At 45.6% G+C, this 14,989-nt stretch overlaps 1 protein-coding gene across 1 annotated transcript in view; it reads left to right on the plus strand.

The window, feature by feature from the left end:
- Window positions 1–6,115, plus strand: part of LOC121302150 (protein shisa-7) — a 16,233-nt gene extending 10,118 nt beyond the window's left edge. Inside the window, 3 exon segments of the mRNA XM_041231971.1 lie at window positions 3,799–4,135; window positions 5,216–5,594; window positions 5,597–6,115. Of these exon segments, the coding sequence (XP_041087905.1) occupies window positions 3,799–4,135; window positions 5,216–5,594; window positions 5,597–5,770 (890 nt within the window). The 3' untranslated portion in view covers window positions 5,771–6,115.
- The last annotated feature ends 8,874 nt before the right edge of the window (window positions 6,116–14,989 follow it).

Genomic DNA, 14,989 nt, shown 5'->3' on the forward strand with positions numbered 1-14,989 from the left:
AGAGAAAGGGCACAGTCAAGCACTGCAGACTATCAGAGAGCACTAACCAGTGACGAGGTTGGAAGAATGCTAAACAGCTTCCAAACAAAAAAAACATTACCAAAATAACCACAGAGAAGTACATTTAGCGCTGAAAATGTAAATAGCATTTTTGAGAAATTGGCAAAAAAATCTAATCTATGCAAAATATCAATGAAAAAAAATATTCCAAAAAACCCTCCCAAAGAGAAATGGTTTGACAGTGAGTGGAGCTCAGCCAGGAAACACCTGAGACGGGGTCAAACCAAAAACACAGGGAGCCCCCCAGCCGGAGTCACACCTCAACACTGCACTGCACTGAAGCAGCACAAACCCCTCCTGAACAAGAACAAACAAGACTGCATGAACACAGACTGACCCAACCCGAGCAACCAATGCACACACACAAAAAAAAATAAATACATTGTCAATCCAAAATGGCAATATATGGAAAAACTATTTTGAAACCTTTGTCAAAAAATAGAAACCAAAAAACTAAATTCTGACAGATTTCAATCCTAAAAAAATTAAAAGTACTGGAACAAACGATAAAGGACAACCGGAACCTGTTAGACTGACCAGTAACTGCAGCCCCTCGAACCTGGGAGTGCCATAGACAACATCAGCAATGAGATGCTGAAACACAGGAACCCTACAATGCAGGAGGCCCTGCTTCAAATTTTAATTTAGTACTGTGTTCATTAGATCTGGAATCAAGGACTAATTACCCCTGTCTATAAAAGTAGAGACAAATTTGACCCCAGTAACTGCTGAGGCCTCTGTGTGAGCAGTAACCTGGAAGGGGTTCTGCAGTGTCATTAATGCCTGGCCTTCCTTCCTGAACACAGTGTCCTGAGTAACAGTCAGACTGGATTCCTACCGAAACGCTTCCCTTCTGACCGTATTTACACCCGCACTCCCTGATAAATAAACACCTCCATCAAAAAAATAAAGGACAAATATTTACTTGTTTTATTGATTTTAAATCAATCTGGCATGAAGGACTTTTCCTTAAACTGTGTGGGGGTAAAGTATATCACATAATAAATTCAATGTATGAGAGTTGATATAATACTGTCTCCTCTCCCGTCTCTCCTCTCCTCCCCTCTCCCTCCTCTCCTCTCCTCCCCTCTCTCCTCTCCACTCCTCCCTACCCTCCTCTCCTCTCTCCTCCCCTCCACTTCTCCCTTTTCCTCTCCTCTCCCCTCCTCTACTCTCCTCCCCTCTCCTCTCCACTCTCCTCTCCACTCCTCCCTCCCCTCCTCTCCTCCCCTCCCTCCCCCCCCTCCCCCTCCCTCCCCTCCTCTCCTCCCCTCTCTCCCCTCCTCTCCACTCCTCCCCTCTACTCTCCCATCTCCTCTCCTCCCCTCCTCTACTCTCTCCCATCTCCTCTCCTCTCCCCTTTCTCCACTCCTCCCCTCCACTCCCCCCCTCTCCTATCCACTCCTCCCTTCCCTCCTCTCCTGTCCCCTCTCTCCTTCACTCCTCCCCACCTCTCCTCTCCTCTCTCCTCTCCTCTCCACTCCTCCTTCCCCTCCTCTCCACTCTTCCCTCCTCTCCTCTCCCCTCTCTCCTCTCCTCTCCTCTCTCCCATCTCTCAAAATTAAACCAAAATCTAAAAATATAGATCAATTTAAAAAAAATTCAGAAAAAAAGGCACTTTACAGAGTGTTTAAAGGGACCAAAAAGAGTACGCAGAAAGAGTACACGGCACTGCAAACGCAAGTCAAAAAGGAAGTTAGAAAGGCCAAGAGAGAAATAGAAATGAACATTGCTAAGGGAGCTAAAACCAATTCCAAAATGTATTTTTTTCAATATTACAACAGCAAGAGAACATCTTGGTTAGCGATTTGTAAATTACTTCTTTAGTTTCTTTGAGTACTACTGGGAGGATCTCATCCGGCCCAGGGGATTTGTTTATTTTAAGAGCTCCTAGTCCCTTTAACACTTCTGCCTCAGTTATGCTAAAGTTATTTAAAACTGGATAAGAACTGGATGACATGTGGGGCATGTTGTCAGTATCCTTCTTTGTAAAAACTTGTGAAAAGTAATCATTTAATATATTTGCTATTTTTTTCTTCCTCTACGATTTTGCCATTTGTATCTCGTAGATATTTAACCTCCTCTTTGAATGTTCTCTTGCTGTTGTAATATTGGAAAAAAATATTTTGGAATTGGTTTTAGCCCCCTTAGTATCTCTCTCTTGGCCTTTCTAACTTCCGTTAGAGCCTCCATGCATGTGGCGCTTGAGAGGACGAGCGGCAGGACACAGACCCGGTATACCCCTCAGGTGCTTCCTGTGCGCTGGCTCACGGGGATGTGAAAGTAGGTGTCCTGCAGGTCCACCGTGGTGAACCGGTCGCCTGGTCTGATGGACAGCAACAGCCGCTGCGAAGTCAGCATCTTGAACCGTGTGACTCAGGTACAGGTTTACCTGTCTGAGATCGAGGATCGGTCCTGGAGCAGAACCCCGCGTTCCTGCTGGAAGGGTTTTCTGTGTAAATGGATCGCATTCACAGCAGAGCTGCTTCATGCAGTCACCTGAGTGACGGCTTTTGGCTCTGTGATCGCTGCTACTGTCACGCTCCGGAAGGGAGGAGGGCCGCCGTGGATCTCGTGGAGTAACCAGTTTGACAGCGTTGAGCACCCAGGGGTCTGTGTTGCTGCTTCACGGAGACGCAGGGTGATTGAAAGTACGCCTGCCTCCATGAATAGCGGGTGCGGGCTGGAACTGGGCGGGTCCACGAGAAGAGGGGCCACTGTGCTGTAGGCTGCAAAACTGCAAAAGCCTGCTGTATCAGAGGGGCATAGGAGAGTTGTGCCACCGGGGTGCTGTTAGAGTCCGCACCGTCAGATGGGATCTCTAGATCCTGGTCATGCGCCTCCTCAGAGGTGGCAGTAGAGCGAGCATCACCCCCTAGATCACATGCCCCTGCCTGCGCAGGGGCAGGTGGGAGGAATGGGGAAGAGACCAGTGGTGCCGGTGCTGCTGAGCGCAGCAGTTCAAGAATAACCTGCTGGTGTGACAGGACCTCCCAGATCTTATCTATCTGCCGAACATGAACGGTGAGTTTTCTTCTTCCTCCGTTTTGGAGGGGGAGAAGGAAGGGGAGGAGCATGGCTTAATATTCCCTACTTGAAAGGGAACCAGCCTGAGAGTGGCATCCATTCATCCCCCTTTTACAATGCTTCCCTGTGCTTTACCAGACCTCTCTGTGCTTTACAATGCTTCCCTATGCTTTACCAGACCTCATTGTGCTTTACAATGCTTCCCTATGCTTTACCAGACCTCTCTGTGCTTTACAATGCTTCCCTGTGCTTTACCAGACCTCTCTGTGCTTTACAATGCTTCCCTGTGCTTTACCATCCCTCTCTGTGCTTTACAATGCTTCCCTGTGCTTTACCAGACCTCTCTGTGCTTTACAATGCTTCCCTATACTTTACCAGACCTCTCTGTGCTTTACAATGCTTCCCTATGTTTTACCAGACCTCTCTGTGCTTTACAATGCTTCCCTGTGCTTTACCATCCCTCTCTGTGCTTTACAATGCTTCCCTGTGCTTTACCAGACCTACTGTGTTTTACAATGCTTCTTTATGCTTTACCATACCTCTCTGTGCTTTACAATGCTTCCCTACGCTTTACCAGACCTCTCTGCTTTACAATGCTTCCCTGTGCTTTATCACACCATGGCTCTGTGCCTTACTGCTGTTATAAAACTCAAAGATGTGTCTTATTGCCATCAGTGATGGTTCTCTCCCCTCTGTCCTATCTCCTCTCAGAGAAGGATCTTGATGACTCCTCTGGTGATTACACCTCGAAGCGTCGCAGTGGGAACTCGAATGCCTCCCCCTCGTTCCACTCCTCTCAGCACCACCTGTATTACGGGGGAGGGGGGGGAGGGGATTACACGCTGGGGGGGCGCGGGACCCTCCCCCTGCACGCCATGCGCCCGCGGCTCAGCATGACCCCTAACCCCTACCCCGCCCCCCAGCCCGGGTACGAGCCGCTGGACTCCAAGCCCCCGCGCAGGGTGATGTCACAGGACCAGCTGCTGGTGTTCGGAGAGGGGACCCAACTGAACCCCCTAAACAACCCGCTGAGCACACTGTCCAACAGGTACCCCAAACCTTGCCACAGCCCTTACAATATACACCACTAGACCCTGATATTGATGAGATCCAGCCCTCGGAAATATCTTTATAATATACAGCACTAGACCCTGATATTGATGAGATCCAGCCCTCGGAAATATCTTTATAATACACACTAGACTCTGATATTGATGAGATCCAGCCCTCTGAAATGCCTTTATAATATACAGCACTAGATCCTGATATTGGTGCGATACAGCCCTCTGAAATGTGTTTATAATATATAGCACTAGACCCTGATATTAATGTGATTCAGCCCTCTGAAATGTCTTTATAATATACAGCACTAGACCCTGATATTGATGAGATCCAGCCCTCGGAAATGCCTTTATAATATACAGCACTAGACTCTGATATTGGTGCGATACAGCCCTCTGGAATGTCTTTATAATATCAGCACTAGACCCTGATATTGATGAGATCCAGCCCTCGGAAATGCCTTTATAATATACAGCACTAGACCCTGATATTGATGTGATCCAGCCCTCTGAAATGTCTTTATAATATACAGTACTAGAACCTGATATTGATGAGACACAGCCCTCTGAAATGTCTTTATAATATACAGCACTAGACCCTGATATTTGATGAGATCCAGTCCTCTGAAATGTCTTTATAATATACAGTACTAGAACCTGATATTGATGAGACACAGCCCTCTGAAATGTCTTTATAATATACAGCACTAGACCCTGATATTGATGTAATACAGCCCTCTGAAATGCCTTTATCATATATAGCACTAGACCCTGATATTGATGAGATCCAGCCCTCTGAAATGTCTTTATAATATATAGCACTAGACCCTGCAGTCTTTATAATATATAGCACTCTCTCCCCCTCCCTCCCTGTCTCTCTCCCTGTCCCTCTCCCTGTCTCTCCCCCTCCGTCTCTCTCCCTCTCCCCACTCCCTCCCTATCTCTCTCCCCCTCCCTGTCTCTCTCCCTCTCTCCCCTTTATTCCCTGTCTCTCCCCTTCCGTCCCACCCTGTCTCTCCCTCTCTCCTCTTCCTTCCGTCTCCCTCTCCCTCTCTCTCTTTCTCTAGGAGTGGTACTCTGGGTCACCACCAGAAGAACCAGCCCCTGCAGCCCCTCCATCTCTACCAGCTGCAGCAGCAGCAGCATCAGCAGCAGAAGCAGGAGCGTGCAGCCTCTGCTCAGTACCAGAAGCACTCTAACCCGGGTCCCTACCCGTCCCAGACCCTGGTGCGGCTGCGCTCCCCGGACCGGGGCACCCTTCCCCGGCTCAGCCCGGCTCAGAAGGCCCAGTCCCAGCAGAATGTGTGCGCCACACCTTCGCTGGACCGACACCACATGATCAAGATGAACTCGCACCCCACAGCCGGGCGGGAGCGTGGATTTTTCCAAGGCCCGGGGGCGCGGGGCGGGGGCGCCCGCCCCCACCTGTGGGACCCCCGCCCTGGCGGACCCCTGAGGGACCCCCGGTGGGCCACGTGTGCGCACGCAGAATGGCGTTCGCTGCCAAGAGACAGAACACCATTGAACAGCTTCACTTCATACCAGGGGGGGGCAACCAGGGAGGGGGCAACGGTGGGGGGCAGCAGCTGAGGACGGGGAGTAAGAACGAGGTGACTGTGTGAGAGAGAGGAGGGGAGGGAAGGGGAGAGAGGGACGATCGGGAAGGTTTTTTCAGCCATATTTCAGTGCCATATTGAAGGTAGGCGAGAAGAGAGAGATGGGAGGAGAGGTTAGGGTTAGGGAGAGGGGAGGAGGAGAGATGTGTACAGTGTACAAAAGGATCAGTTGTAAAACTTTTTAGTTAAAAGGCAGTATTACAGAGAGGGGGGAGGAGGAGGACGGAGAGGTGATTTTTCAGCCATAATTTAGTGCCATATTAAAGTAAAAGAAGGGCAGGAGAAAGGGAGCGAGGGAGGAGAAACAGCAAAGGAGGAGAGAGGGAGTGAGGGAGGAGAAACTGGAAGAGAGGGAGCGAGGGAGGAGAAACAGTGGAAGAGGGAGTGACACAGGAGAAACAGTGAAGGAGGAGAGGGAGCAAGGGAGGAGAGAGGGAGCGAGGGAGGAGAAACTGGAGGAGAGTGAGCTAGGGAGGAGAGAGTGAGCGAGGGAGGAGAAAGTGAAGGAGGAGAGAGGGAGCGATGGAGGAGAAACAGCCAAGGAGAAGAGAGGGAGTGAGGGAGGAGAGTGGTTTAAGGGGAGTGCTCTCAGTTTCTCTGCCGAAATGAAAAACGAAAAATAAAAAACGATTGTCTTTTGTATGAAAAATGAATCAAATTGAGCTTTGAGATTTTTTGGTTTTTCTGTAGAGTGGATTTTAATTTGGGGGCTGGGGGGGGAGGGGTGGGGGGGGGTGGGGGGGGGGGGGGGGGGTGGGGGGGGGGGGGGGGGGGGGGGGGGGGGGGGGGGTGTTTTTTAGGGTAAAAAGCAGCTCGTCGTACCTGGGAAAAACAAAAACAAACAAAAAAACAGTACTGGGGGGGAGGGGAGTTTAAAAACCATTAATTGACATGTATCTGTTTTACGAGATTATAAACATGGTTATTTATAAAAAATTAAAGCACCTTTTTGCCATTTTGTGGCTAACAAACTCAAATTGTCTTTTTTAATAGTTGTGTTCAAGATACAAGAATATCAGAAAGTTTACAAACGAGAGGAGGCCATTCGGCCCATCTTGCTCGGTTGGTTGTTAGTAGCTTATTGATCCCAGAATCTCATCAAGCAGCTTCTTGAAGGATCCCAGGGTGTCAGCTTCAACAGCATTACTGGGGAGTTGATTCCAGACCCTCACGATTCTCTGTGTAAAAAAAGTGTCTCCTGTTTTCTGTTCTGAATGCCCCTTTGTCTAATCTCCATTTGTGACCCCTGGTCCTTGTTTCTTTATTCAGGTCGAAAAAGTCCCTTGGGTCGACATTGTCAATACCTTTTAGAATTTTTGCCACGTAGTCTTCTTTGTTCAAGACTGAACAGATTCAATTCTTTTAGCCTGTCTGCATATGACATGCCTTTTAAACCCAGAATAATTCTGGTCGCTCTTCTTTGCACTCTTTATAGAGCAGCAATAGCCTTTTTGTAGTGAGGTGACCAGAACTGAACACAATATTCAAGATGAGGTCTTACTAATGCATTGTACAGTTTTAACATTACTTCCCTTAATTTAAATTCAACAGTTTTCACAATGTATCCGAGCATCTTGTTGGCCTTTTTTATGGCTTCCCCACATTGTCTAGATGAAGACATTTCTGAGTCAACAAAAACTCCTAGGTCTTTTTCATAGATTCCTTCTCCAATTTCAGTATCTCCCATATGATATTTGTAATGCACATTTTTATTTCCTGCATGCAGTACCTTACACTTTTCTCTATTAAATGTCATTTGCCATGTGTCTGCCCAGTTCTGAATCTTGTCTAGATCATTTTGAATGACCTTTGCTGCTGCAACAGTGTTTGCCACTCCTCCTATTTTTGTGTTGTCTGCAAATTTAACAAGTTTGCTTACTATACCAGAATCTAAATCATTAATGTAGATTAGGAGTAGAGGACCTAATACTGATCCCTGTGGTACACCACTGGTTATCACACTCCATTCTGAGGTTTCTCCTCTAATCAGTACTTTCTGTTTTCTACATGTTAACCACTCCCTAATCCATGTGCATGCATTTCCTTGAATCCCCACTGCGTTCAGTTTGAGAATTAATCTTTTATGCAGGACTTTGTCAAAAGCTTTCTGGAAATCTATATAAACCATGTCACATGCTTTGCAATTATCCATTATCGATGTTGCATCCTCAAAAAAATCGAGTAGGTTAGTTAGACACGATCTCCCTAAAACCACACTGACTGTCTCCCACAATACTGTTACCATATAGGTAATTTTCCATTTTGGATCTTATTATAGTTTCCATAAGTTTACATATAGTAGAAGTCAGGCTTACTGGTCTGTAGTTACCTGGTTCAGTTTTGGTTTGTGACACGTGGTCACGAGGTCAGTCCTCGCTGCTATAGTCAGCAATCTGTGCTCCAGTCTAGCTGCTAGCTGTATAGCAATCAAACACTGTGCTCCAGTCTAGCTGCTATAGTCAGCAATCAAACACTGTGCTCCAGTCTAGCTGCTATAGTCAATCAAACACTGTGCTCCAGTCTAGCTGCTATAGTCAATCAAACACTGTGCTCTAGTCTAGCTGCTATAGTCAATCAAACACTGTGCTCCAGTCTAGCTGCTATAGTCAATCAAACACTGTGCTCCAGTCTAGCTGCTATAGTCAATCAAACACTGTGCTCCAGTCTAGCTGCTATAGTCAGCAATCAAACACTGTGCTCTAGTCTAGCTGCTATAGTCAATCAAACACTGTGCTCCAGTCTAGCTGCTATAGTCAATCAAACACTGTGCTCCAGTCTAGCTGCTATAGTCAGCAATCAAACACTGTGCTCCAGTCTAGCTGCTATAGTCAATCAAACACTGTGCTCTAGTCTAGCTGCTATAGTCAATCAAACACTGTGCTCCAGTCTAGCTGCTATAGTCAATCAAACACTGTGCTCCAGTCTAGCTGCTATAGTCAGCAATCAAACACTGTGCTCCAGTCTAGCTGCTATAGTCAATCAAACACTGTGCTCCAGTCTAGCTGCTATAGTCAGCAAACACTGTGCTCCAGTCTAGCTGCTATAGTCAATCAAACACTGTGCTCCAGTCTAGCTGCTATAGTCAATCAAACACTGTGCTCCAGTCTAGCTGCTATAGTCAATCAAACACTGTGCTCCAGTCTAGCTGCTATAGTCAGCAATCAAACACTGTGCTCCAGTCTAGCTGCTATAGTCAGCAATCAAACACTGTGCTCCAGTCTAGCTGCTACAGTCAGCAATCAAATACTACATTTGTTACTGTTTACATAAGAAAGTTTACAAACGAGCGGAAGCCATTCGGCCCATCTTGCTCGTTTGGTTGTTAGTAGCTTATTGATCCCAGAATCTCATCAAGCAGCTTCTTGAAGGATCCCAGGGTGTCGGCTTCAACAACACTACTGGGGAGTTGGTTCCAGACCCTCACTATTCTCTGTAAAAAAGTTCCTTCTATGCCTGCATCTCGCTCACCGCTTTGCGAAGGTGATAGCAACCGAACACTTGAGCGATAACTTCTGAGCTCAGCTGAATGCGTGGGCTCAAAAAGAGAGCATTGAGCACCACATTTACCCTCCAGTGAGGAGCCAATGTGCTTCATAGGCGGCCGAACCCACATAACCACTTCAACATTTTTTTGTCCCGCTAGGAAGCAGAGCCCCTGGGGAGAATGAGTCAATTTTACATTGCAAGCCAAATGGCACTAGATGGACCTTTAACATACAGAGAATTCCTCTCATCAACAGATCCTGCAAAACTGCAGTATTACTCCCATGGGACAAGTCGTGGGGTCAAACCCACGCAGCAGACACTACATCTGCAAGACGCTCCACTTGTACCCGAACTGGGAACGTGTGACGCTGCTGTGGCATTTTGCAAAGTGTCAAAAATGCAGCTGTTTAGAGGCCAGACCCAGAGCTGCAGGCTCGATGGGTCGGGATGCAATAAGGATCCCTGTGCCTGACTGAGCAGGTCATGGCGCTTGGGCAGTCTTCACTCAGGAACTGCATCAGGGTTTAAACTAGAGTCCCCTGAGAAAATAAGGGGTTACTAGGAGCACCTTGGACCGGCTCCTGATTTTCTACACACACACATCAGCAGGAACAAGCAAAGAGGTGGGGAGGCATATAAACAGTTAAGAACATAAGAACATAAGAAAGTTTACAAACGAGAGGAGGCCATTCGGCCCATCTTGCTCGTTTGGTTGTTAGTAGCTTATTGATACCAAAATCTCATCAAGCAGCTTCTTGAAGGATCCCAGGGTTTCAGCTTCAACAACATTACTGGGGAGATGATTCCAGACCCTCCCAATTCTCTGTGTAAAAAAGTGTCTCCTATTTTCTGTTCTGAATGCCCCTTTTTCTAAACTCCATTTGTGACCCCTGGTCCTTGTTTCTTTTTTCAGGCTGAAAAAGTCCCTTGCGTCGACACTGTCAATACCTTTTAGAATTTTGAATGCTTGAATTAGGTCGCCACGTAGTCTTCTTTGTTCAAGACTGAACAGATTCAATTCTTTTAGCCTGTCTGCATATGACATGCCTTTTAAGCCCGGAATAATTCTGGTCGCTCTTCTTTGCACTCTTTCTAGAGTTACTTTGGCCACTGGTGTGCCAAGGCATCTACCCCCAGCGGGTCCCCGTCTCCTATTATGGAAAGCCAGCCTATTATGGATTGATTCCTTTAAGGCAAGAGATCTATCTCCTGAGCCTCTTCCAAATGAGGCTACCCCCTCGAGGTGAAGCCTCCACTCTGAGGCCATGGGACCCTCATTGAGAGGTCATCCGCCCAGTTTATTTTCACCCTGGGCAGATGTACTGACCGCAGTGAGAGTAGGTTGATTGTGTGCGCAAAGCAAAGCTTACAAGCCACGTGATGGAGACTGGGTGACCTGAGGCTTGTGGTTGACATAATCCACCACTGTTGTGTTGTCTGTCTGAACAACCCATGCCTCCCTCAAACCCTCTGCAACAATGCTGTGAGGCTAGTTAACTGTCATTGTACACAGGGGCCCAGCCCAGACTAGACGCATTTGTGGTGACAGCCTCCCTTTTCGTGACACTGCCCAACGATATGACGAAACACAGATGGGCAAACTGTGATGAAACACTGCAAACAGGCAGGTGCGCTTCAATGCAGGCTGAAAAGCCCTGCTGTTGAACCAAGCTTGCAGAGGGCATGCGCAGGAGACCCAAAGGTCGGGTCTAACCTGCTGCTGCCCTCAAGCTCAGAAGTTCTGGCACATCATTACCACAAGCACTCTGTTGAGCCTCGAAACAGGCAGCTATTCTCTGCACTGTGCCGTCTTTATCTTGAATATTAACTAGCCAACTACCTGTTCTTATTGTGATCCCCTATTGACCACCTAAACCTGGGCAGTCCTTTCTATCAGACTTTGCCGAATACCTGTCTGTTTTATCTGTTCATTCTGATAGGATTCTTCTGCTTGGAGATTTTAATTTACATACTAATAATGAAGCTGATTCAAAGGCTACTGAATTTTTGAGGCTCTTGGACTCGATTTTGTTCAGCATGGTTTAGGATGCACCCATAATCGTGGACACACTTTAGATCTTGTTATTTCTCGAGGTCTAGTTGTTAATCTCATCCATAAGAGATCCTGATATCTCTGATCACTGCTGTATTTTATCTGAGGCTATGCTACCTGTTTCTAATTAGAACAGGGCTCACACTATTAAAGTCATGCAATTAATCCTTCAACTGTAAAAAGGTTCTCTGAAATAATAGCCCCACGAGCTCCTTTGCAGTCTCTATCTACTATGAGTTAGTTGCCAGATAGAACACTGTTGTACAACTACTCTCGACACTGTCGCCTCAGTGAAGACTAGATCAGTTTCACCTAAACGCAATGCTCCTTGGATTAACAATGCAAATGAAGAGACTGTCGTAAGGTGGAACGTAAATGGGCTACAAAATGACATGTCTGCTATGATATCATGAAAGAACACTTAGAGGCACAATGAAGCTATAAGATCAGCAAGATGTGCCGCCTTCTCCAATCTCATAGAGGCAACAGCGAGTGGAAGCGACTGCGAGTGGGAGAAGTACAGGGGTGGAAAAGTACAGAGCAGTTTGAAAGCAGGTTGACAGCTGCAGAAGAAACTAAACTTCAAAAAAAAAAACCTCAACATGGTCTTCAAGCCAGTAATCTGTGACACCTGCTTGATGTGGGAAATCCGAGAAAACCCAGCGGAGCTAAACCAAGTGTGCGTAAAGTGCCGCGCGATCCAGGACTTGCATAAACTAGTAAGTATGCTAGAAATGGAGCTGGAAGAAGTGAGACAGCAACAGGATCTTGAGGAACTGGCACACCCACAATTCATGGAAGTCTGCATCACCCCTAACAGACTGAAAGCCACCAGGGAGATAGAAGGTCAGAACAGCTGGGTTCAGGTAGGCAGAAGCAGGGAAAAAAAGAAACTTCGTCAAACACAACCACCAGAAATCAAAACAACCAACAGATTTGAGTCACTTCAGAATTTTGATGAGCAGAACCAACAACAAGAGAATGAAAGGAACAACATCCAGGACCCTATTGACAGTGGTGACCAGACAGCAAAAAGAAGGGAGGTCATGATTGTTGGGGACTCCATATTGAGAAACACAGCAAGTTCAATTCGCAGTTTGGACCCCCTTACTACAACAGTGTGCTGCCTTCCGGGAGCCTCGGTCAAGCACATCACTGAAAACGTGGACAGGCTCCTAGAACGAACAGGAGACGACCCGGTAGTAGTCGTCCACATCGGTACAAACAACATTGGAAGAGACAGACCAAAATCCCTGCAAAACAAATTCAGAGAGCTAGGAAGGAAATTAAAAGAGAAAACCAAAACTGTGGTATTTTCTGGTATACTACCGGCACCTTGCAAAGGACCATATGGACAGCTGGAAATAATTAATCAAAACGAATGGCTGAAGACGTGGTGCACACGGGAAGGCTTCACCTATCTTGATCATTGGACCACATTCTACAACGAGGACTATCTGTATAGACGGGATGGACTGCATTTAAATAACAAGGGAACTAGTCTACTCGGAGAAAAGATCCTCGAGCAGGTTCGGAAGCATTTAAACTAGAAAGGAAGGGGGGAGAAATCAACAAAAAAACAGAAGGGAGACCGCATCAAAACAAGAACAACAACTCAGGTAAGACAACCATTAAATGTATTTATCTAAATGCTAGAAGTATCAGAAACAAAATTCTAGAACTTGAAGCTACTGCACTAACAGGTAACTATGATGTGATAGGTGTTACAGAAACTTGGTTATCTGAGAGTGATGGGGACGAATATAATATTTGTGGGTATACACTGTATAGGAAAGACAGGCAGGACAGAAGAGGAGGAGGGGTAGCGCTATACATAAGAAACAGTCTTGAAGCCCAGGTGTTAAACCTGGACAAAGAAAATAAAACCGAATCAATATGGGTCAGAATAACAGACAAAAATTCAAAAGGCATAATAATAGGAGCATGCTATAGACCGCCAGATTCAGACGGTGAGCACAATAATCTGTTATACAATGACATTAGAAATGTGTGTAGCAAAGGAGAAGCCATACTAATGGGGGATTTCAACTTCCCCCAAATAAAATGGGAAAACCCGGTGGGTAGCACGAAGGATGAAATTGAAATGGTGGAAATGACAAATGACTGCTTCCTAACACAATTTGTGAAGGCACCCACTAGAGGGGAGGCATGCCTTGATTTAGTCTTTTCAAATAACGAAGATAGAATAACTAAAACAGAGGTCAGAGAACCACTGGCAAACTCAGACCACAACATGGTCTCATTTGAAGTGTTTTTTAAATCCCCAAAAGTAAAGACTAAAGCTAAGGTTTACAATTTTAGAAAAGCAAACTATGAAGGTATGAAACAGAGACTAACAGAAGTAGATTGGAGTAAAATAGAGAAAACACCCACAGAAGAAGGATGGTTGTTCTTCAAAAATGTAGTACTAGAGGCGCAAAACAATTATATCCCTAAAGTAGACAAATCTAAATGTAAAACTAAATTGCCAAAATGGTTTAATAGATCAATTAAAAAAAAATATTCAGCGAAAAAAGGCACTTTACAGAGCATTAAAAAAGGACCAAAAAGAAAGTACGCAGAAAGAGTACACAGAACTGCAAACGCAAGTCAAAAAGGAAGTTAGAAAGGCCAAGAGAGAAATAGAAATAAACATTGCTAAGGGAGCTAAAACCAATTCCAAAATGTTTTTCCAATATTACAACAGCAAGAGAACATTCAAAGAGGAGATTAAATGTTTAAGAGATACAAATGGCAAAATCGTAGAGGAAGAAAAAAAAATAGCAAATATGTTAAATGATTACTTTTCACAAGTTTTTACAAAGGAAGATACTGACAACATGCCCCACATGTCATCCAGTTCCTATCCAGTTTTAAATAACTTTAGCATAACTGAGGCAGAAGTGTTAAAGGGACTAGGAGCTCTTAAAATAAACAAATCCCCTGGGCCGGATGAGATCCTCCCAGTAGTACTCAAAGAAATGAAAGAAGTAATTTACAAACCGCTAACCAAGATCATGCAGCAGTCTCTTGACACAGGGGTGGTACCGACAGACTGGAAAATTGCAAACGTAATACCGATCCACAAAAAGGGAAACAAAACTGAACCAGGTAACTACAGACCAATAAGCCTGACTTCTATTATATGCAAACTTATGGAAACTATAATAAGATCCAAAATGGAAAATTACCTATATGGTAACAGGGTACTGGGAGACAGTCAACATGGTTTTAGGAAAGGGAGATCGTGTCTAACTAACTTGCTTGATTTTTTTGAGGATGCAACATCGATAATGGATAATTGCAAAGCATATGACATGGTTTATTTAGATTTCCAGAAAGCTTTTGACAAAGTCCCGCACAAAAGATTAATTCTCAAACTGAACGCAGTTGGGATTCAAGGAAACACATGTACATGGATTAGGGAGTGGTTAACATGTAGAAAACAGAAAGTACTGATTAGAGGAAAAACCTCAGAATGGAGTGTGGTAACCAGCGGTGTACCACAGGGATCAGTATTAGGTCCTCTGCTATTCCTAATCTACATTAATGATTTAGATTCTGGTATAGTAAGCAAACTTGTTAAATTTGCAGACGACACAAAAGTAGGAGGAGTGGCAAACACTGTTGCAGCAGCAAAGGTCATTCAAAATGATCTAGACAAGATTCAGAACTGGGCAGACACA

Source organism: Polyodon spathula, chromosome 29, assembly GCF_017654505.1.
Source record: "Polyodon spathula isolate WHYD16114869_AA chromosome 29, ASM1765450v1, whole genome shotgun sequence".
Lineage (NCBI taxonomy): Eukaryota > Metazoa > Chordata > Actinopteri > Acipenseriformes > Polyodontidae > Polyodon > Polyodon spathula.